The sequence below is a fragment of the Myxocyprinus asiaticus genome, chromosome 14 (assembly GCF_019703515.2).
Source record: "Myxocyprinus asiaticus isolate MX2 ecotype Aquarium Trade chromosome 14, UBuf_Myxa_2, whole genome shotgun sequence".
NCBI classification, from domain to species: domain Eukaryota; kingdom Metazoa; phylum Chordata; class Actinopteri; order Cypriniformes; family Catostomidae; genus Myxocyprinus; species Myxocyprinus asiaticus.
The window spans coordinates 1,936,927-1,961,570 of NC_059357.1; the positions used below are offsets into that span (position 1 = coordinate 1,936,927).

A 24,644-nucleotide genomic window follows, 5' to 3' on the forward strand; every position below is an offset into this window, starting at 1 on the left:
TCCTTTCCAAATGCAGCTACACTTAGCTCCTGATTGAATCAGACACATATAACCTGCAGCTTTCTGCAACCTGTTTCATTCACTGAAGAAATGTCATACCTATCGAGCTTCAACAACTCCATCACTGAACGACTGCAAATGACTTCCCTTGCAAAAAATACAATAAAACAGAGAGTTCTGACAAACTTGCCGCAAATTTCCCGTTCATTATTTCACATGCAAAAGAGCTTGTGATTCGCCCCAAATGTTTGCCAGACGTTTGCAGCTCTTCACCGGTAGTGGTGAACCTGCAGCAAACCTTTGGAGACAATGGAGAGTCTGCAGAAAAGACCATTGCATGTGAAAATTATGAGTGGCAAATTTGAGGCAAATAAGTGACCCGGCTCGTTAAATCACAGTTCAACAGTCACACTTCGCACATGTTCTCCCCAACAACTGTTTTATCATCAGTAACTAACCTTTCACTAATTTACAAATGTTCCTTAAGGCACACCTTAAGGAAAATTAGCTTTTTTTTCTGGTCAGAAAGTGCATCAAGATTGAAAAAATGCATTGCTTTTTACTGAAAATTGATGGAGCGACATAATTATTGTGAATAGAAATGATAATGGAAGGTTGTTTTGATTATTTTTTTTTTTTTTTCTAAAAGGTGGTGTGGGGACCTTTTACCCCACACTTGGTTTTAACAGAAGATGTAAGGGTTTATGTACAATTATGAGCTTCACTATAAGTCAAAATTATTTTTGTGGTAATCAGCATTATGCCACAAATGCTGTCGATTGAGCCCAACTTGTATTGAACCCGAAATGTTCCTTTAAAATAAAAAAAGGGGTCCAATTGGAAATTAGTTTCAAGTAGGCGTTAAGTTAAATTTACTCAATTGGATCAATATTATGCCATGAAGTTAAGTAGATTTTTCTTAATTTTATATCATTACTATTTACTAAAAACTTGCGACGTCAACATCTTAATAGTAATTTTTTTCAGTGTAATTAATTTATTTAAAAAAATTTTTTCTGAAGTTACGAGTTAGAAAAAGTTCAATTGAAGGACAAAAAAGGGCAATTGTCCATTTCTGAAGTTACAAGAAAAAAAGATTAATGAAAGTTTCAAACCGTGTTTATTTATTTGTATTATTGTTTATATTGCATTTGGATTGGTATGGTCTAAAAACTGAACTGTCCCATTTTTCCCTTGTTCCTTGTGTCTGGTGCCGGACTCTGCTCACAACACTTATTACATCCATTTGTTTTTATTTTTATCTCTTTCTCTGTCAAACAATATCAGAGTTTTGTCTGACATTCGAAGTCAGTTAACACCCTGTCATGTTAAAAGGAGGCAGTTTGAGTGTTTCCTTTGTCTGGCGCACCTATGCATTGAATACGTTTCAAATGACACTATCAATAGAGTGTAACTCCGTCCTGGTTCAACCACTTCTACTTCAATTTCAAGAAAGTTAGTTTGAAGGAGTACATTTCAAAGGACAGCCTTAATAGACCTGTGACCATTTTTACTCAGTGGAAATGCTCCTACATGCTGCCCAAGATTGATTTGACAGAACTCTTAAATATGACCATTGCCCAAGTAATGATATGCTATCCTTTTGACATTTTTTACTGTTAAGAAGTGATTCTGTAACAGTAACTTCTGATCTTATATACCATAGATCCAAACAGAGAAGATGGTATCTGTTCCACTTACTCCTGGATAATCTGGATGAAGGAAACCTAAAGCGATTCAGGTGGTAAAACAAGATGGACTTTCAGTCTCCCGTCTTGAGAATGCAGATAGCACAGATTTACATTACATTAACATTAATGCATTTGGCAGATGCTTTTATCCAAAGCGACTTACAGTGCACTTATTACAGGGACAATCCCCCTGGAGCAACCTGGAGTTAAGTGCCTTACTCCAGGACACAATGGTGATGGCTGTGGGGATTGAACCAGCAACCTTCTGATTACCAGTTCAGTGCTTTAGCCCACTATGCCACCACGTCTCTAGATAGATAGCACAGATATACGCAGTCAATAAGATGTTGGAGTGTTTTGGACAAAAAGGGACTTGGACATCCTGAAGATGATGAAACAGAACCAGTTGGCTGAACAGTTAGAGAACAACTTGAAGGAAAGCAAATGAAAAACAAAAAACTGTCCTGCTGGTCGCCAAGCCCAGTGCCTAAAACCCCTCTAAAACTAGCGAAATAGACCAGCATAACCTTCTGTATTTAGCATTATTTTTGATTAAATATCATTTCTTAACCCTTGTGTACAGTTCGGTCATTTTTGACCAAAATCAATTTCGCTTCTTTAATAAATATGTAATACTTCATCTGAGTGGATCAAGGCTTGGTTATTTTTTCCTACATTTGCATATGAACATACACAAAAAAAAAAATTGGACTGGATTCAATGAGTTTAGGCCACGTGACAAAAAAACGTCACTTGTGTTGTTGGCGGCAAACTTGACCAACCATAGGAAATGAATGGGCGAGACTATAACACAGAGCAATTTTGGGGGGAATCTATTAGATATAATCAACGGAGTGACCTTTTGCACTAGGTGTAAATAGCATCTGCTCAACAATGCTGCTATATGCACTACAATAGTCCAGTGGAAACACAGAAATTGAAGACAAACTTCATTTGCAAGTGTTGCTGCATTGGTGTAGTGTGCAAAGATGGCACAGGTGTGCTTTTTTTTTCATGCAGACGACCCGGGTTTGATTCCCAATTTTGTGCCACTTTCAACCATCCTGTTTTCTGTTTCCACTCTATTTCCTTAACTACTTATGAAAATAAATATAAAGGTTGATTTTATCGCAGTGGCTTAGTCACAGTGATGGTTGGGGAGTTGAGAGAAAGGTTTGATCTGGGTAAAATTAACCATGGTTTTATTATAGTAATATTGTTGTATTCCATGTTTTTTTTTGGCAGAAGTCATAGTTTTAATGCAGTTAACCGTGCTGTTACTACAGTAATATGGTGCTACTGTAACCATGTTTAATTTTGTGGTTACTATGATTTTTCTACAAAATGCCATGGTGATACTATGGTTACTGTAGATTTTTGTAAGGTAAGGTTAGGTTTAGGGGTAGGGGTTGGTGTAGGGTGCTGTGGGACTCTAAATAATCACAATAAACACACTGCAGTGATACTGTATGTTAGTATTTAATTAGGAGTGCAAATAGTATATGCATCTAACACTATTTGCACTTAGTGCAAAGAAGATGCTTTGTGTAAATCTATCGCTATTTGCACTTGTGCAAATACCCTCTGCCTAAAATCAATAATTAAGCCACAATGTAGAACACACCCAGACAGAAATGAAGGGGTGAGGCAATAGTTGCATTCACACATACAGCCTTTTCCAGAAAATGACCTACAATTTCCAGTTTAGAGGTCATGTGTGAACACGACCCTTTTGAAAATACTGGTAAATTTTGCACTGGCAATTTTCCTTAATGTAAAGTTGTATAATTTCTTTAAATTTCCTTATTGATGGTATGTGTGAAAAGCACATTTGGTACATTTACCAGTAAAGGCAACCCAATGATTTTCCTGTAATTTACCTGGATGCATGTGGGAATGGGGCTGATAACACATCAACAATGCAGAACACACACAAATTCATCTTGTTTCAACCAGGAATTAATTAGTGGATCTCTACAGCCTGGTTATTATTGTAATGACAGGATTTTCAATCATGTTAATGTTTTGTTTTTGTTTTTTGCACCAGATGGCAGCAATCTGCCCCCAGTAAATGACACATTCTCATATTTTCTCCATGTTTCACCTTAAAGAAGTGTAGGTTTTTACTGTAGTGAAATTAACATACATTTTCTTATTTGCATATGCAAATTAATGGTGTCATTGAATGTTTTAAAGGTAGATAAGATCTAAATAGCATCTCATTGCAGGGAATCTCAGTGTAGTAATCAGTGGACTTTTCCAAACCAGAATGGGTGTTTCTAAACTATCCAATGAAAGCGGGGAATCACAGAATAGTAATCAGTGGGCGTTTCCAAACCAGAATGGGCGTTTCTAAACTATCCAATGAAAGCGGGGAATCACAGAATAGTAATCAGTGGGCGTTTCCAAACCAGAATGGGCGTTTCTAAACTATCCAATGAAAGTGGGGAATCACAGAATAGTAATCAGTGGGCTTTTCCAAACCAGGATGGGCGTTTCTAAACTATCCGATGAAAGTAGGGAATCTCAGTGCAGTAATCAGTGGGCTTTTCCAAACCAGGATGGGCGTTTCTAAACTATCCGATGAAAGTAGGGAATCTCAGTGCAGTAATCAGTGGGCGTTTCCAAAACAGCATGGGCGTTTCTAAACTATCCGATGAAAGTAGGGAATCTCAGTGCAGTAATCAGTGGGCGTTTCCAAACCAGAATGGGCGTTTCTAAACTATCCAATGAAAGCGGTGAATCTCAGTGCAGTAATCAGTGGGTGTTTCCAAACCAGAATGGGCATTTCTAAACTATCCAATGAAAGCGGGGAATCACAGAATAGTAATCAGTGGGCGTTTCCAAACCAGAATGGGCGTTTCTAAACTATCCAATGAAAGTGGGGAATCACAGAATAGTAATCAGTAGGCGTTTCCAAACCAGGATGGGCGTTTCTAAACTATCCGATGAAAGTAGGGAATCTCAGTGCAGTAATCAGTGGGCGTTTCCAAACCAGCATGGGCGTTTCTAAACTATCCGATGAAAGTAGGGAATCTCAGTGCAGTAATCAGTGGGCGTTTCCAAACCAGAATGGGCGTTTCTAAACTATCCAATGAAAGCGGGGAATCACAGTGTAGAAATCAGTGGGCGTTTCCAAACCAGGATGGGCATTTCTAAACTATCCGATGAAAGTAGGGAATCTCAGTGCAGTAATCAGTGGGCGTTTCCAAACCACAATGGCCGTTTCTAAACTATCCAGTGAAAGTAGGGAATCTCAGTGCAGTAATCAGTGGGTGTTTCCAAACCAGGATGGGCGTTTCTGAACTATCCAATGAAAGTAGGGAATCTCAGTGCAGTAATCAGTGGGCGTTTCCAAACCAGAATGGGCGTTTCTAAACTATCCAATGAAAGCGGGGAATCACAGTGTAGAAATCAGTGGGCGTTTCCAAACCAGGATGGGCATTTCTAAACTATCCGATGAAAGTAGGGAATCTCAGTGCAGTAATCAGTGGGCGTTTCCAAACCACAATGGCCGTTTCTAAACTATCCAGTGAAAGTAGGGAATCTCAGTGCAGTAATCAGTGGGTGTTTCCAAACCAGGATGGGCGTTTCTGAACTATCCAATGAAAGTAGGGAATCTCAGTGCAGTAATCAGTGGGCGTTTCCAAACCAGAATGGGCGTTTCTAAACTATCCGATGAAAGTAGGGAATCTCAGTGCAGTAATCAGTGGGTGTTTCCAAACCACAATGGGTGTTTCTAAACTATCCGATGAAAGTAGGGAATCTCAGTGCAGTAATCAGTGGGCGTTTCCAAACCAGAATGGGCGTTTCTGAGCTATCCAATGAATGTAGGGAATCTCAGTGCAGTAATCAGTGGGTGTTTCCAAACCACAATGGGCGTTTTTAAACTATCCGATGAAAGTAGGGAATCTCAGTGCAGTAATCAGTGGGTGTTTCCAAACCACAATGGGCGTTTTTAAACTATCCGATGAAAGTAGGGAATCTCAGTGCAGTAATCAGTGGGTGTTTCCAAACCACAATGGGCGTTTCTAAACTATCCAATGAAAGTAGGGAATCACAGTGTAGTAATCAGTGGGCGTTTCCAAACCAGGATGGGCATTTCTGAACTATCCACTGAAAGCGGTGAATCTCAGTGCAGTAATCAGTGGGCGTTTCCAAACCAGGATGGGTGTTTCTAAACTATCCAATGAAAGCAGTGAATCTCAGTGCAGTAATCAGTGGGTGTTTCGAAACCAAGATAGGCATTTCTAAACTATCCAATGAAAGTAGGGAATCTAAGTGTAGTAATCAGTGGGCGTTTCCAAACCAGAATGGGCGTTTCTGAACTATCCAATGAAAACGGTGAATCTCAGTGTATTAAACAGTGGGCGTTTCCAAACCAGAATGGGCGTTTCTAAACTATCCAATGAAAGTAGGGAATCTCAGTGTATTAATCAGTGGGCGTTTCCACACCAGAATAGGCGTTTCTAAACTATCCAATGAAAGTAGGGAATCTCAGTGTATTAATCAGTGGGCGTTTCCAAACAGGATGGGCGTTTCTAAACTATCCAATGAAAGTAGGGAATCTCAATAGTTTGAAACACCCACTGATTGGGAAAAGCCCATTTTAGTTCTGCAGAGAAATAAGCCTCGTATTTTGGGGGCATTCCTATAACTGCACCAACTTCCTTACACGTTCACTACACTGGCCAATCAGAGAGTGCTAAATCACCAGCCAGCCAATCAGAAAGCAGATACTATCTCTGTTGCTGGGGGAAGTGAAGTGAATCTGAGCAGCGTTGCGGCATGTTCGTTTGAAATACTTCCAGCAAAAATCCTCCTTTATGTACAATGACATAACAGTAAAACAGCATGTAAGGTGAGTATTTTACCACATGTTTAAAATAAAATCGCCTTCGAAACAGAAAACGGATTGTTTAGTCTTCTAAAAGGCGAGTGTGTATATGGAAAGTGTTTTTAAGGTGTAATAATTCCGTCAGAAGGCAACCAGCTCATACAATACATGTTACAGCTGTAATTCACGTGAATCATATACTAATGAAACACTACCATTCGACATTGGGACATGGTACCATGGTAATACCATGTTTTGGGAATGTACCATGATAATACCATGGAGTACTTTGGAGTGCCTTGTAAATACCATGATATATAAAAATGACAGTCATTCAGTAACATAGTAAATCTCAAAGTACTATCTGCCACCGTATTTTTATGAATGTATGTAATACTCTACTCTTATAACTAATGATAGTAACTGTTTACAGTAAAGTTATGTATGTTAACATTGTTTAATGTAAAAGTTATCATGAATTAAAGGTGCAGTAAGCGATTTAAACAGTTGAAGAACTCCACGTGGCAAAAAGCAACGGTTGCAAAATAGCATTTTCAAATTTAACTGTATTAACGGTCAAACTGACCGCGGCCCGCGACCAATTTTCGCGGTCACAGACACATTTAATTGATACCGTTCAGGGAATAGAGACATTTTCTGCTTATATCATTAAAACAATAGCACTTAACACCCTTAACAATTTATATGTAGACATTAACATTAGATTAAACAATTATTTAAAAGTATTATTCATTGTTAGTTCATGTTAACTCATGCCAACATTAAAATAAATTATTTGACTTAAAAGATGGTGGCATATTAACATTTATCTCACTGTTCAACAGCATCATGTGAACACGTCCAGCTTCACTGGTACATGCAACATCCAGAGGTCTTGAGATGTTCACATCCCTCATCTGATTGGTCAGTTGATTCAGATACTCTGGGTGTCATGGCAACAGCATCCAGCAGGTCATGGATATGAGTGATGAGTGTTCGAGTTCGGGGGACCCTACAGAAGATCTCGCCTCTTTTGAGGTGGTCAACCTTTCGAACCCTGGACTGCTGGATCTTAGTGAAGAACTCAATGGAAACGTCCAGGAACGAAAGGAGAAAGCCAAACTTAAAACTAAACTCGTTTCAGCGTGGAATAACGTCAAATATGGAGGTAGAGTGATTGACGAGTGTTCAGTACACGCTCAGTAAAGTTCTTTCTCTACCTGAGAAAAAGTGTAAACATTTCACTTTGGAGAGAAACTTGGAGGAAAAAAAAATGATTTTGAGAAAAGTTGTACGAGTTAACATTAATGTGTGGAAGGAAATGTCCTGGTCATATTTAAAAAAAAAAAAAAAAAAAAAGTTTGAAAAGGATTGAAAAAAAGTTCTATTTTGCATGATGAAAATTTTCATTACTACTATAATTCATCTGGACGTTTTACTTTTACCATTGTTTTCGATTATCCTCATTACCGTAACGTATTTTCTTTTTACTATATTAAAGCAGTGTACAATATTTTTGTATTAAAATCTGCACAAATGAAATGCAGTACCAATGGATTACTACTATGATTTATAAATACTTTACAAATTAAACAATATATATATATTTTTTTCATGTTGCGGTAAAGAGAATATCGTAATGACCATCTTTTTTTTGATGTATTGCGATAATGAGAATGGTCTTAAAAATAGGCTGTTTTATATCTGCAAAATATAATTTTATTATTTTTTTATTTTGTTTTTGGGGTTAAAGGAATATTCCGTGTTCAATGGACAGCATTTGTGGCATAATGTTGAATAGCACCAAAAAAAAATTTCGACTCTTCCCTCCTTTTCTTTAAAAAAAAACAAAAAAAAAAAATCTGTGTTACAGTGAGGCACTTACAATGTAAATGAATGGGGCCAACTTTTGTAGGGTTTAAAGGCAGAAGTGTGAAGCTTATAATTTAATAAAAGTACTTGCATAAATTCTGTTAAAACTCATGTATTATTTGAGCTGTAAAGTTGTTTAAATCATCGTTTTTGTAGGATTACAAGGTTTACAGCGTTACGTCGTCATCACAACAAAGTTGTAAAACTGGATATAACTTTACACAGAAAAGGTTAGTAAGTGATTTAATAACACTAAAATCATGTTAACGCATACTGTATATTGTTTACGTCTTGTGTCTTGTGAGTATTTTAACGTTTATGTTTTGGCCCCATTCACTTCCATTGTAAGTGCATCACTGCAGTGTTATTATCATTAATGAAAACTAAATGAAAACATTTTTGTTAACTGGAATAAAAACTGAAATTATTGAAAAAAAACTGAAACTAAACTAAAATAGTTTTTCATAAATCCAAAACTAACTAAAATAAAATAAAAACTACTTTTAAATAATTATAGTTTTAGGGTTTTTTGTATACACAATAGGCTGAAAATTGGCAAAGTGGGACACTTTTGGAAATTGTACTTTTCTTGGCACTTTTAATTATGATCATATGCCACAAAACCTGACATTATACGTTTATCGAAAGCTTAGGGTGTCTCCGACCTTAGTCAAAAGCAAAAATCAAGAAGTACTCATTACTGGTAAGAAGAACCTTATGAAGACCCTCTTTTGACCAAATCCCAGATTTATTTTTATTTTTTTCAGGCAGTATTTGTAATGTGGGACAGAGGAAAAAAGATTCTATAGGAAATATCTGCAAATTATTTGGAATTATTTTTTTATATTTTCTTTTTCACTTTCACATAATAAATCATCGCATGTAACATTTACAAACATTAACCCTTTAAGCTCTGAAAGTGTTTTTAAAGATTTCCTGTTTCAGTGGCATACCTAAAATTAAAGGCTTATAACTCGACAAAAAATCAAGGAGGGTCAAGTGTTTGGTATCATTGTAAAGAAAAAGAAAAAATTAATGATATAGATTATTTTACATTCTGAGACTCTCAGCCTACTGATTACTGGAAGGAACATCTGAAAAATCTCCAAAAAAAAAAGTGAGCCAAAACTCACCTTTTATTTATTTTTTTATGTTTTGACATTATATATCTGGGTGTAAATAAGATGGCTCTGAAAAACTGCTTTTGTTTTGTTACCAATCATGTCTACTTTATCTGAGAAAAATGTTGTGTTGATACGACAAAGCAATCAAAAGTTACAGAATTACAAAAATAATTTATCCTAGTGTCCAAAAACATCTCCAAGTGTTCAAATGCCTCTCCAAACAAATAAAACATAATAATTGTACATAAGAACTAAGTACACATGCAAACACAACTAAAGGTTTGCAGAGCATGCTGACATGATTTTAGTAATGAGATTTCACAGAATGAGTCTCATTCTGTGCCATTTGAGTCATCATTGAGTCTGTGTCTTGTATTTGGCGCCATCTCCTGGTGGTCATATGTAACATTGTGCTTCATCTGGATTATCTAATGATCTATGCATCTGATTATCTTGTGTGTGGGCTTGTTTGAAAGATAATCACCTCTTTAATGATATGTGATATTTTATGTTCTGTTAATGTTTTGTGAAGTCATAAGCGAAAATGCAGCATATAAGCAACACTAACATAATCGTCAAAGACATATACTTAGCTATTACTAGCTATATTTTTGTCTGTGAGTAAAACAAATTAGCTGGTTGTTTTCTGCTCTATGAGAGCTTTTTTTTTTTGGTCAAGACTAGTTGTTCATATTTAAAAAGATTTGTCAAATTTCTGTTATTTTCTTTATCATTGCTTTTCCCACTGGTGGTCATGAAATAAGCTCTGCCACACATCCTGACGTAAAATCATCAATTTAAAACCTCAAAAATGAATTGCTTACTCCCCAAAGATTAGTTTAGTAATGGTTTTTAACCATTTAAGGAAATCACATTGGGATCAAGCTTAACCGTCCCACTTAACCCATCTTCACCCTATATTTTAAAATGTTAAACATTTACAATCTCCCTTATTTAAACATGAAAATGCCACTAGATAGAGGTAACACAAGACTTGACTTGTATTGAACCTGGAACATTCCTTTTAAAAAAGGACCAGGAACATTCTCTCATCTCTCTTTTTCTGTGTTTGTAGGCTGGACTCTGAAAACCAAATCTCGTCTCAGTAAGAGCAGCCCTCTGCATGTGCTGGGACAGTCCTATCAGCTGAGCTACAGTGGTAAACAGGAAACGATACAATATCACTCCACTCTCAGTGAATGAAACACATCTATGAGTCTTAACTTCAACATGCTCCTAAACTTGTGTTTTACGTCAGGAGAGCGTGAGTGTTTGAGGCGGGTGTTCTCCTCTATGCTGTGGCTGACCTATAGGAAAGGTTTTCCGCCTTTGGATGGCTCCGCCCTCACGTCTGACGCTGGATGGGGCTGTATGCTGCGCAGCGCACAGATGCTGTTAGCACAGGGACTGATGCTGCACATGATGCCTGCAGGTACACATAGTTTATTCACAGTGGAAACTGTTGCTCATGTGTGAACAGCTTAATTTTACATACAGTGTACACACTGCATACTACTTTATTTCAAAAATAGTTGGTGGTATGCCATTCCAAACATACCGCTTCTCTCTTGAGGTTGGACGTGGCCTGTGACGCATCATCAGACCAAAGATGACCTGGAGGTCGTTGAACCATGCGTGCTGGACGATTCGTTCAGAGAGAATCGGCGTGTCCCGGGGAAACCTCGCAGACGCAGTTTGGACACAATATTAGACGGCAAGATTAATGAAGACAGGACTCACAGGAAGCTGGTGTCTTGGTTTGGAGATTTGCCCTCTGCCCCGTTCGGGTTGCACCAGTTGGTGGAAATGGGCAGGGCGTCTGGGAAGCGGGCAGGTGACTGGTACGGCCCATCCATCGCAGCTCACATACTACAGTAAGTAAACGGTATTGGGAAGTACGTCTTATCCAATGCATATTGCACACAAATGTAGCAAGAGTTTTCTCAAAACAATAAGCTTTAATCTGATTATAGGCTAGCTTTATGCAATTTCCTGAAGCCAGTTGCTCAGGTTTATATCAGTCTATCATGTTCACAAGTTACCAGACTAGCACAATGAGCACTTCTGTGGAAGAATGAGTTGCTGGATTTGACACGCTTATGACATTCATCACATCAAATCTGTGAAAGATACTCAGAGTTTTGATTGAGACGCTTAATAGCAAGAAACATGTCTGTCATAGAGCCTCTTCCTGTCTTATTGGGCAGTTTTTGTTCAGAATCAACTGTAATATGGACCAGACTTCCTGCTGATAGTCAACAGTCTGGCTGTGTGAGATTTCAGCTACAATGAATGCCTTATAAGATATGACAGAAAAGATTATGGCTTTGTGTTTCAGGAAGGCTGTAGCCGCATCTGAGGTGTCGAATCTAGTGGTGTATGTTGCTCAGGATTGCACAGGTGAGTACTTCCTGTGGATTTGGCAATGAATCATAGTTTGTTTTAGAAAGGTCTGTTCTGTTCTTGTATGTAAAATAATACAGCCTTTGTTTAACCCTTGTGCGTCAATAAAAAAAAGTTACTCAGAGGTCAACAATGTCTGCATCAAAAAACTGGCATAATAATATTATATATTAATATTATTTGCCACTTTAAATTAGATTTTTTTTTTTTTTACCAACATCAGTCCTGATCATAACTACCAAATATTTATTCATTTTCAGGATTTTAACCGTTTAAATGCCAGTTTGTTTATATAATGCCACTGTTGTTTCTCACACACACACACACACACACACACACACACACACACACACACAATTTTAGCTGCATCATTTATTCAGTTGTCCTGCAGTGCTCTATAATACAGCAAACAGAGAATAGGGGAAAAGCATGTATTTGCTCCATAGGCTAAACATGAGGAAAAATGGCGCCATCTGGTGGAAAATATAAAAAATGTAAATTTTGAAGCCAGGACTCTGGAATGAAAGCATAATATCATAGAATTCATGATTTTATGCTTTAATGGCACTGGGATCAAATATTGCAGTTTTAATGGGTTTCAATGGGGACATTTTTGTCCTGAAGGTCCTGAGTGTAACTATTTTGTGTACACAGTGTATTATAGATGTATTATAGGAACTGAGGTTGAAATATCAAAATTCCCCAAAAAATACACACCTTTGGCAAAATTTATGCCGTTGGCATTAACACATACAAAATGATCGAAAAAACAAAAATGAAAAAGACAAAAATGTCCCGAAGGTCGCACAAGGGTTAAATAAGAACTCAACAGTGTGTCTCTTGATTTATAGATACTGGAGGACCGTTTTCAGGGTGCCTTAATTGTACAAAAGGAAACTTCAATAAATGGATGTGCCTTCAATTTCATGTCCCTTGGGCTGATTTTTTTTATTAAAAATAACAGATTTCTTATTTCAAGAACTTTTTGTTGTATGAAGGTCACATTAAAACTGACTTGGAAACTTTTCACCAGGCCTTCATCATTTATTTTTGGTACTTTTTAAAGGTGCACTCAGTAATTTTTTTACTCGGGTAAAGCTTCAGCAGGATTCTTTATTGTAGAAGATCAGGAGCATCAGTCTACACGTCAGAGCGTGTTGTCGCGCGCTGCAGTCATCAAGTCTGACTTGGGGAGTCATACATTGTAATTTATAGGCATTCAGTGGGCAGGCCTTATCCATATTGGCCTTACACACAGGGGTGAAACAGAGGTGAAACAATGTACCCCCGACTGTAAACTCAAGTAGACCTAATCTAGATAAGGATCATCAAAGGGCTTGAGGCCCACCTGGTCCCGAGAACTAAAGACAGGTCAACCTTCATGCACAGTTTGATTCTCATCAAGATTAAACTAAGAAATGGGCAACATGTATCTGTGCTTATTCATGTGATGTAATGTGAAAGACCGTGGACCACCTGATCTTATAGAGACTCTTAAATGTGCAATCCCACATGTTAGAATCACATGACCAGCCGAATACTACTCAATCTCAGTAACCGTCCTGTTATTGAACACTTTCACTCATTGATTAAAGTAATCATGGCTGACTGTGAATACTACATTTCTACAATAGCATCTGAAACTGAAAACTATTGATTTTAAATGATGCTGCATCCAAACCACTAGGTGTCAGTGTAAGTCCAAGATGACACAGACAAAAGTTACTGAGTGCACCTTTAAAAGCCTTTTATGTATAGATTTGACCGTTTTCTTGTCCCAGACCCAGACTTTCAATGTTAAACTAAGAAAATCCATTATAAAAACACAAATTATTACATGTTTAAAACTATGACCACCTAAACAAAGAGTGAAATAAACAGAATTTTTTAAATATTTTTTGTGTGAAAATGATTCCTATAAGCAAACGTCACTGTCCCACATTTGTGGCGTCATTTCCGCCACACCAGACAATTCCACCCCTAATAAAGTTTTTCAAAAGTTAGTGTACTTGGTGTTAACCAAGTGGACAAAAGTGTCAGTGCTTGAGGCGAAATATGAGACGAGTGATGTTTGAAGAAAACAAAGAAAATTCAACGTGAATACGAAGTCGTTGTAGCAGGTCAGTCCACTGTTGGACATCTTTGGAAAACTCCTGGGAAGATATTTCCAGGCATGACAGTGCAGCTCCTGTCTACTTAAATGGGGAAAGACCAAAATCTCCAAGATTACGATTAAAGGACATTTTTCAAATCCTGGCTAGTAAAGCTAATGTGCATGTGCGTTCTCAAGTTGATTGGCAGGTGATTTCTATATCTAAAAGGTGATCAGTTTCTGTTACCTGTAAGGCGGGACTTCCTTTCTACATTCGTCGACCATTGGGCGTTCCAATGTCTCCCATTCAGTTTAATAGAGGTGACCCGTCTCTGCTAAATATCACTTGTAAGCAGAATACTTTTATTGTCTGGCATTTCCAATCAAGCTGTAATTTTGCCAAATTATGCCAAAAGTGTTGAAATATTATTTAATTGTGTGTATTTTGGATACATAAAATGTTAGCCATGAAATTAGCCTTAGCGAGACGATTCTGATGGGATTACCCAGGGGCGCAACTACACATTTCCAAGCGGGTATGCAAAACTACATTTTGTCCCCCATGTGTCTGTCAAGCGAGGGGGGTGTCATCCATTATATGCATTGAGGAGGCCGATTGCACCACCTTTAGTGAGCCGCTGGTGCCCCCTTTTACATGGCGCCCCTGTGCATTGCATACCTTGCATATATGGTTTTTGCACCTCTGGGATTACCACTAACCCTTACATAACATGTCTGCTCATCTCTCTCTTTCTCTGTCTGTCTGAAGTGTATGTTGGAGACGTGTTGAGTCTTTGTGGAACATCTCGTACAGATGATCTCTCTGTGAGCTGCAGGTCTGCGTGGAAATCACTCATTCTACTGGTGCCCGTGCGTCTCGGAGGAGATGTGTTGAACCCCACGTACACTCAGTGTGTCAAGGTGCTTTAACAAACACATAAACACACAGATCTCTGATCATGAGGAAGAATTTCTGCAGTTTTATAACTCGTGTGTGTGTGTGTGTTTGTAGAGACTGCTGGAGCTCAGGTGCTGTATTGGAATCATCGGAGGGAAACCTAAACACTCGCTGTATTTTGTGGGGTTTCAGAGTGAGTCACGTGGCATTTAAATGTGTGTGTGTGTGCAGGTTTTGCAATACTTGTGAGGCCAAATTTCTGAAAACCTCCTCTCATGAAACCGATCATCACTAAAGCCGACAAAAAGACTTATGAATCAGCCAAATCAAGTTTTGCTTAAAATCTACTGATATTAACAGGTTTGTGTGAGGGTTATGCTTCGCAAATATCATTACCGCCATATAAAAACCATTGCGTATATATGATGTCCTCACTAATATAGTGAAACCAACATTTGTGTGAATCACTCTTCATAAGTGTGTTTGGGATTTTCTGTCACACAGATGATCAGCTGATCTATTTAGATCCTCATTACTGTCAGTCTACTGTTGACGTCACGCAAGACAACTTCCCTTTAGAGGTGAGCACTTAGTGTGAGGGATATTTCATCCAAAAATGACAAATAATCTGACAAAGCTTACCCTCTTGGAAGAATTAAAGAATTTTCACGCTGCTCTTTTCCATCCAGTGTAAGCAGACAGTGACCAGGGGGTTGTCAAGCTCCAAAAAGGCCAAAGAAGCACTATGAAAGTATTATAAAAGACGTCTATACGGCTTGTGCACTACATTACCAGTCTTCTGAAGTCATGCAGTAGCTTTGTGCGAGGAAAAGTTTCAAAATCAGCATATTTATATAGTACATTTATGGTGCTATAAAAAACAACAACATGGAAATTTTGCTAAATATCTCATTTTGAAAGTCATACGAGTTTGAAACGACATGAGAGATCATTTTCATTCAAAATGAAGTATCCCTTTAACTCAGTATAGTTTGATAGTTTTAGTGAACTGAACTGAAGTGTTGTGTTGCAATATGTCTCTCTGCAGTCGTTTCACTGTAAAACCGTGAGGAAGATGTCATTTAATCGTATGGACCCCAGCTGTACTCTTGGTTTCTATGCCAGCAGCAGGGCAGATTTCCAGAAATTGTGCTTGGATGTTACTACGGTAAGAGGAACGGTTTAAAAGACCTTTTAGTTGATTAGAGCGATACTAAGAGAGGGATCACGGACAAAATATTGATTGGAGTGTACATTATTTGATTATGTGAGAAGAAAGCACAGAGTGATGTGAGATAAACTCGCACAGCTATGCAGGAAAAAACCAGTTCTTATTTAGTATTTTTGCCTTGTTTGTCAGTGTGATGAGGAGGAGGGCGGGGCCGTGAGCCGCAACAATGTAACAGGGTTTAAAATGGGCAAGGAGGAGGCGGGAACCGGCTGAACAGTCAAAGTAATATTTAATGAAACACACACGGCAGCTGCTTGTGGCTCTCTCTCTCCCGAACTGCCGCATCCGGCTCGGCCTTATCCCTCTCCTCGGCTGATTAGCCCGATTGGGGGCCGGCCGTGCGGACTCACAGCCCCGCCCTTCTCCTCGTCACAGCCACTAAAAAAGATCCTTGTAAAAGACAAGACACATTTACCTGAGAAACTAAGTTATGTCAGATAATAAGACTTACTCAATGAGCACTTTATTAGGTACACCTGCACACCTACTTATTCATGCGATTATATAATCAGTCAATCATGTGGCAGCAGTGCACAAACTCATGCAGATATGGGTCAGGAGCTTCAGTTAATGTTCACATCAACCATCAGAATGGGGAAAAAATGTGATCTCTGTGATTTGGAGCGTGGCATGATTGTTGGTGCCAGATGGGCAGGTTTGAGATACAGAATGGACCAGACTTGATGCTAATTGTCAAAAGTCTTTTTTAACCAGACTAATGCAATCAATTATCAGCATATAGGTGCGGTAAACTAGCATGATCAAACTTTCTCTCTCCTGTTCGCAGGTTATGACATCATCAGAGGAGAAGTACCCCATCTTCACATTTGTAGATGGTCATGATGAGGGGGAGCGGGGTTTCACATCCGACTCGATCACTCACGTAAACACCAAAGACAGACGGAGCCGAACTAAACACAAAAACAGCACAGAGGAGTTTGTTCTCTTGTGACAAACTCGATTTCCTGTTTGTTACTCTTTCTACAAACCGATTTAGTTTACTGAGAGAACTTTGGGTATTTTTAACAAGCTGCTGCTGTTTATTTTTGTCAATGTAATTGTCGTCTGTAAACACTGGCATACAGGAGAATATGAGGAGTTCTTACCGTGTGTTTGGTGAGCAGTTGGCTAAGCAGATTAGCGTCGAGGTGTTTTGTGTGACGCTAATGACCGCAGACACTGAAGCCCTCAGATCATCTCTGATGGACACTTGAGAGGGGTAGATGTTACCTTTGTACAGATTTGTGGGAGTGTGTTAACACTGGTTTAAAGTCACTGTTTATGTATTTTTCTGTGTATTTGGTAAACTATGTACACAAAGCTTTTAATTAAAATATTTCATTCAGATAAAGAAAACCTAATTTGCCTCTAGACATGTATTTGTGAATCGCTTACACGGAAGCGACTTTCTTTGCCCATCCAAAAATACAAAAAATGACTGTCATTTAGCATACACAGTTATCCAAACTCTGTTATCATTTACTGACATAAGCATTGGTATTAATTTTAATGGCAGCCATCTTCTTGATTAGCGCAGGGTTCCCTGGAAGGATGCGATCTGGAGGCTGATATCTTTGCTCATATGCTCCGTTCCAGGATCAGCTGTCATGTGAACGATCACTCGTCCATGATAGCAGAGATGCAAACTACTCACCTTTCAGCTAGTCACCTTTTCTGAAGCTAAGTTGCCCAAATTGTTTGGTAAAATTTTCTAAATTGTCCTTATTAAAACCACTTTAAATGGTTAATTTATGCTCAAAAAAAAAAGTTTTAAATACAAGCAAGTCAACTGAAAATATACAGTTCTGTGAAAAAGTATTTGCCCCCCATCCTGATTTCTTCTGTTTTTGTGTATATCTCATACTTGTTTCATAAAATTAAACAAACTCTAAAATAAAACAAAGGCAATCTGAGTAAACACAAAATACAGTTTTTAAATGATAATGTTATTTAATGAAGCAAACTTATCCATTAACAACTGGGTCTGTGTGAAAAAGTATTTGCGCACTTAGTTACTAAATCCCCAAATCTATGAAACCCCATTTATAATGGGGTTCAGCTGGACTAGACACACCCAGACCTGATTACTGCCAGCCCTGTTCAATCAAATCAACACCTTAATAAAACTTTTACAGCAGCATGAAGTTGACTAAAAGATCTCACCCTGTAGCACACTATGCCAAGGTCGAAAGAAATTCCAGAAATGATGAGGAAAAAGGTGATTGACACATCAGTCTGGGAAGGGTTACAAAGCTATTTCAAAGGCTCGTGGACTCACAGAATCACAGTGAGAGCCATTATCTCCAAATGGAGAAAACTTGACACAGTAGTGAACCTTCCCAGAAGTGGCCGTGCTTCCAAAATTCCTCCAAGAGCACAGCGTGTCAAGGAAGTCACAAAAAAGCCAAGGAAAACATCCAAGGAACTGCAGGCCTCTCTCGCATCAATAAAGGTCACTGTTCATGACTCCACTATCAGAAAGACACTGGCGAAAAATGCCATCCATGGAAGAGTGGCGAGGCGAAAACCACTGCTAACCCAGAAGATCCTCAAACCTTTTGGGAGAATGTTTTGTGGACTGAGGAGTCTAAAGTGGAACTGTTTGGAAGACAGGGTCTTCCAAACATGATATAGGAGTTGGATAACTTTTTTGTTTTAATAAAAAACATATATATATATTTGAAAACTGTTTATTGTGTTTACTCAGGTCACCTTTGTTTTAGGTTATATCTCATTTGAAGATCTAAAATAATTTAGTATGAAAAATACACAAAAATTGAAGAAATCAGGGAGGGGATCACTGTACATCCGGAACAAATGCTATGATTTTCTCACCTTTTTCACCTCTTATTAGTTTGCATCCCTAAGATAGGGAAATGTATTAATTAATTTCATGCTTGTAGGAGCCCTTCAAAAACAATCAGAAAAACATGCTTTTTGCCATCATTGGGTGTATTTCCAGCATTTCCCAGCAGGGGCTAACAGGGACCTGGTAACCAGCCAATTCCTGACCCCCTGGATCACACAGTAGCATCAATACAGAATGTTTCCGGCAAAGTTAGGAGGTGTTCACACAAAACACATTTTTTCATCCGTCTGTGCTGTTTTTAATTGTTTTTCTATGTAAACATGCACTACATGGACATCTTTGACCAATGCACTTGTGTGGGAATGCTGCATTTTTTTAAGACGTGTCAAGTTAAAATGAACTTTAACTTTTAAAAATGCACCTAGAAACCTGTATTCTGTTCCATTCGTTGTTCTGCGTCTAACTGCTTAAGCCTGCATATTACCTGAACTGTTTTTTCAGCACTTCAACAACAGGTTCTGTTCGCATATGACCAATTAACAGAAAAGTGCTGTTCAGTTTATGGCAAAGGCTCTATGTGTAAAAGTGACTAGAAGGTTTCTCATTAGTGCTTGATATCAAGTCATCATGCAAAACACTTAATTATACCATCAGTTTAACAGTTTCAGTTTAATGTAGATCATGTGTCACTGTTCTGTGAAGGAGTGTTCAGTTTTGGTTTTATCCAGGACAGGTGTTCAGTCTACTGAGAGTTCAGAAGGTGCAGTGGGTCCATCATGGTTCATCTGTACCAGGGTTGTTCCATGAAGATTTGATAGACCGCTGTGTGTCTCTCCTCTCATCTGGCCAAGACTAGGCCGAAGACAGTTAGCAGCACCTTTTGGTCCATTTCAAGGTTCAGTCCGCTGGAGCAGCTCTCATATCTCTACCGTACTGTCTGAAGTACAAGTGTGAGTGATACTGAAGCTCAGGCAACATCAACCGAACACAAAAACCTTGATCTTGGAGCGAAAGGTTTCCTTGTACCTCGTATCCTACAATAGTGACCGATTCTGTCTGCCACGGACGCAACAAGTCTTCCAGTTCAGCAGGTGGCACTGCAGCCCTCGACACGCATTTTTGCCGAACGCTTTCCGTAGACGCCCTAAGCTTTGCAACCTCTACGTTCAACCTCTCCAGCCCAAACTGTCTTGCTTTCTCCCAAAACACTTGCATGAAGAATTCGTACAACAGAGTGTCTAACACGTTCCACGATCTCAGTTTTGCAATCATGTTCTTGTCCAGCTCAGTCACACTGTCGCTTGCACGAGAGTTTAGCCGAACGTAAGCTAAATCTTCGTGGTCCAGTCCCAGAAGAGCCCCCAAGAGGACCAGAGACTCATCAAAGTGTTCAGCAATCATGACCAGGTGAAACGCCTCCTCGAGTTGAGACAGATCTTCTGGCCAGGAAGTGTTCCACTTCTGGTTATTCAGCCCCATGTCGAAGCTCATGGGGTTCTTGGCCAGACCGTTTCCAGGTTCATTCGGGTCCCAGAAGCTGTTGGGAGAGTCCAGGAATACAGAGAGGGCAGATTTGCCTCTGTTAGCAGTGTCAGCAGCGGCTCTGTATGCACTGAGGAATGCTGGGACGGTGGAGGTATAGTAGCTGAAGACTGACTCAAAGGCCCTAACCGGATCTCGTAACAGTGTGATGAAGACAGTGTTCGGGGGCATCACCTGTTTTACCTGCGTCAGGTCCAAACGCATATTACTGCACAACAGGTTGAACTGAGAGGAACCCTCGGGAAGTTCGTCCACAAAGGCCGCTTTGAATCTGAGAAAGCAAGCAAGAGAAAAGAATGGTGGTTCCAGTAGCATTTCCACTTGAACACTGTTACATACGATAACAAACCGTTCCCTGACTGGGTTTCTCAGTAAGGTGAGCTAACCGTACTCAGGACAGAGAACCGTAGTGCTAAAATGCACTGAAAAGTGCTTTGGACTTTCATCTCAAACAAGCCAAATAGTTACTGATGATTAGAAATGGAAAATGTCTCTATTTGTAGCCTTAAAGATGCTACATCCAAGCTTTAAAACAACAAAGAGACATGCTTTTAACTAATGCATTGTGTAGGCTAGATGAACACAAATGTATCAGTGATTTGGGTTGATTTTAGCAGCCTCTGGAGTCATAGCTGTAAGCCCCCCAATAATTTGCACCCTGTTTTTATATTGCTCTCCCTACTGTGCCATTTTAGCCAGAATGTCCTGTATTTTGCCCAATATCTAAGTGGCATAACGCTCGTCCCATATTCGCAAGGCAAAACATAGGCCACCCTAATTTAGGTCTCTGTGCACTTACCTGTCTGGGTAATTAAACTGATACGTGTGGTAAGGAAAGGCGAAGGTGGCACTCTCTCTTTCCCCGAGTCGAAACAGGATATTCTGCACTGTACTGCTGCCAGTCCGGTGTGTTTTCAGGAACACCACAGGTGGATGTGCCCTCTGCTGGTCATCGCTGGTTGGCGAAGTCTGTTTGGGCGTTTGGTGTGTGTTTTGAGTGTGATGTTTTGTGTGTCTATGAGCAGGTTCTCTGTGATTCCTTCTCTCCTCTGTAGGTCTCAATTCATGGGTCCTGGAAGGGGCAAACCTGCACACAAAAGCTTCCATTTAGAGATGTTTTGTTCTCTAGGTCAGACTGCTTCCAATTAACAAGACCAGTTTTAATAAGGCAGTCAAATTCGCAGATCAGAGTTCACAATACATAGGAATGCAATTGAATGGAACACAAAATCTAAAGGGACCACCAGGGGCGTTTCTAGGACTTGATGCTTGGGGGGGGGGAGGTAGCAATATTATTGCGTAGCCTACATTTAAAATTACATTCGGGGCTACAGTCAAAACATTGCCCCGGAAAAATGACCTGGCGACGCCGATGGTGACCACTACAAAAAACTGCAATTATTCAGACAAATCATCTTAACTAGCTGTATTTTCGAACCTTCATCCAGAGAAATCATGATTCAAGCTTTTTAATTGTAAGTGCATAGTCTCTTACCTGTTGATCTGCAAAGATTGAGTGGCGAGCAGTGTTAGAAGCAGTAAAACCGCCAGCACTGCCAACAGACCGCTGACCCTGTGCCTCCACAGCTGTGAAGACAACCAACGTAGAGTCATTTCCAGAACCAGAACCTAAAACACTTGATTCTGTACCTCTCGATTCCCAAGATCAAGACCTTTCCACTACAGGTACTATCTCGCTCTATCTCTGTCTCTCTCTATCTGACGGGATGACCGTAAGGGGAGGGCGGATTGTGTCTCTGGTGGCCTCCTCTCACCCGTTTAATTCTCTAGGCCGGATCAGGGAAACACAAGCGCATACTCCATGGGAAACAAGTCTTATCTCACACTCCTTCAAGCTACAAACATTCTCACCCATTTCATCACAGACAGCTTTTTATTTCTGTCTTGAAGTGAAAGATGTTTCCCCAAAAGAAATCAAGGTCCAACAAAGTGTGTGTTATTCCAAATCACTGACCCTCTAATTATGAGTAAGCCCAAGTGTGTCCAGAAGGTGGTATCAACTGTGGGGGTCAGTGATCACCCTAAGATGAACTGTGAGCCCAATAGGTCAGGGTTTGGCTGCTTCAGCAGTTTGCAACTGCTGGTCGATGTTGTAACTACACCTTTATGTGGGCAAAAAACATCTTTCTCCATTGACTGTCAAAAATAGCCTTGTATTCTGCCAAAATAATTTTTGCAGGGTGGGATGAGGGATGGTTCTAAACACTTGTTTGTTTCTAGCCAAGCAAACTTCGGCAGTCCTCCTGGGGAAAAGGTGAGGCACACTTACTTCATGACAAACTTACTAGTGATTTTTGAAACTATGACGATAACAATGTAATGGTATAATATAACATTAAGATGGATATTTCATGCTGTTAAGTTGGGGGAAATGTAACATTAGTTCCATAATATGAGTGCTTTAAAGTTGAATGATATCAGAACAATTTAAAGTTAATAGATATGGCTCAGTCTGACAGTAGAGATGGAAAACTTAAGCTTTCTGAAGCATTGGGAGTTTCATCACAAACATATTGAATTTGGGTTCACTGCCTCTGCAGATGGTTACATTTACTTCCATCTGGTGGTCAGGAAGATGAAACACACCTACTATAGTCACAGTGAGCTTTTACACCCAACAGCTGGCTTACATGTGTTGTGGTTCTACAACGTGTGCATTGACAACATTAGCCTGTATTTGATTTTGAAGGTATAAAAGTTATCAACGCTATATTGTTGTTTTTGTGTACCGTTCAAGTAAATAGGCAAGACTCAAGTGTTTATACTAATTAGGAACATAATTTACAGTATTATGTAAAAACAAGTATAATGTATGAGACTTCATAGCCCAACAGATAATTGGAAAATGTTAGAAACGTTCATGTGGTCTAGACAGTAACATAGTGGAGCGATGTTATTTGTGTTACTGTATCAGATTACAAAACTCAAGTAGGCCTACTTGTATTAGACTACATTTTTTTTTTTTCTTAATCAAGAAAGAGAGGCTTTCTGATAAAAGATTCCAGATACCTCTGGAAGGAAGCTTCTAGATGATGCTTGAGCGAGGAAATATAGGAGCATCCTATGCAGAAGACTTGCTGGTGGTCAACAAAAAGACAGTCCCACCCCAAACTCACTTTTTAAAATGTAACCCGTTTTTACTCCCCAATTTGGAATGCCCAATTCCCAAAGTCCTCGTGGTGGCGTAGTGACTCGCCTCAATCCGGGTGGCGGTGGACGAATCTCAGTTGCCTCCGCGTCTGAGACCGTCAGTCCGCGCATCTTATCACGTGACTTGTTGAGCGCGTTACCGCGGAGACATAGCACGTGTGGAGGCTTCACACTATTCTCTGCGGCATCTATGCACAACTCACCACGCGCCCCACCGAGAGCCAGAACCACATTATAGTGACCACGAGGAGGTTACCCCATGTGACTCTACCCTCCCTAGCAACTGGGCCAATTTGGTTGCTTAGGAAACCTGGCTGGAGTCACTCAGCACACCCTGGATTCGAACTCACGACTCCAGGTGTGGTAGTCAACGTCTTTACTCGCTGAGATACCCAGGCCCCCCAAATGTCAGCTTTAACATTTTGCTTTATTAAATGCTCTAATCTTCAAATTAGTACACTATCTAATCAGTGATTTTGTTTGGTACTGTTGAGCGTGCAGTGGGGGATCTGAGAATTGACATTTTCTCTGAAAGTGTTTTTGCTGTACAGTGCCTGCTTTTGCAAAAACATACTTCATGTAAGTATCTTTCGAAAGCATTAGAACAAGTTTTTTTTGTAGCCTTATTTACTTATTTATTGATGGCTTAGGCACGCTGCATTTTATTTTCATTTGCAGTGACTACTTGTATATCTGATTGATTTCTCTCTCTTTGGGGCACATTAAGCAAAATAAAGTAAAAGTAAAATAACGTAAAAATCAATTAAATTCATTCAGATAGATCTAACCTCGAGAAGTAGCAGAAATATGAAAGTGTAGTCATTTCCGAAGGTCTGAGTGAATCAACAGTGCTTAGTTTATCATAAACCAGGAATCACTATACACATTATATCCCTATACTGTCTGATGTATGTAGTATCTCTGAGCTTTAGTTGAGTAGGATCAGATTGTAACTGGTTTAAACTATAGTTTCC

The 24,644-nt window shown here is 39.3% G+C and overlaps 2 protein-coding genes across 3 annotated transcripts; one reads left to right on the top strand and one right to left on the bottom strand.

The window, feature by feature from the left end:
* Positions 1–6,444: 6,444 nt before the first annotated feature.
* On the top strand, positions 6,445–17,524 carry LOC127451967 (cysteine protease atg4da-like). Of its 2 annotated transcripts, none has more exons than XR_007899168.1 (11): positions 6,445–6,552; positions 7,374–7,696; positions 10,600–10,683; positions 10,783–10,956; positions 11,098–11,398; positions 11,863–11,924; positions 14,789–14,940; positions 15,032–15,110; positions 15,422–15,498; positions 15,607–16,085; positions 16,936–16,965. XR_007899168.1 is itself a non-coding variant. In XM_051717066.1 (11 exons), exons 2-11 carry the CDS (start codon positions 7,504–7,506, stop codon positions 17,098–17,100), a joined length of 1,407 nt encoding a protein of 468 aa, XP_051573026.1. In that variant the 5' UTR covers positions 6,445–6,552; positions 7,374–7,503; the 3' UTR covers positions 17,101–17,524. The 2 variants fall into 2 exon arrangements, 1 of the variants encoding a protein (XP_051573026.1); XM_051717066.1 differs by having other exon boundaries at positions 15,966–16,085; positions 16,936–17,524.
* A 595-nt stretch (positions 17,525–18,119) lies between these two features.
* Positions 18,120–22,172, bottom strand: LOC127451671 (galactosylceramide sulfotransferase). The gene is made up of 3 exons (XM_051716523.1): positions 21,995–22,172; positions 21,299–21,586; positions 18,120–20,770 (listed from the first exon to the last, which is right to left on the bottom strand). The coding sequence occupies exons 1-3, from the start codon at positions 22,111–22,113 to the stop codon at positions 19,855–19,857; spliced, it is 1,323 nt and encodes a 440-aa protein (XP_051572483.1). The 5' UTR covers positions 22,114–22,172; the 3' UTR covers positions 18,120–19,854.
* Between the last annotated feature and the right edge of the window lie 2,472 nt (positions 22,173–24,644).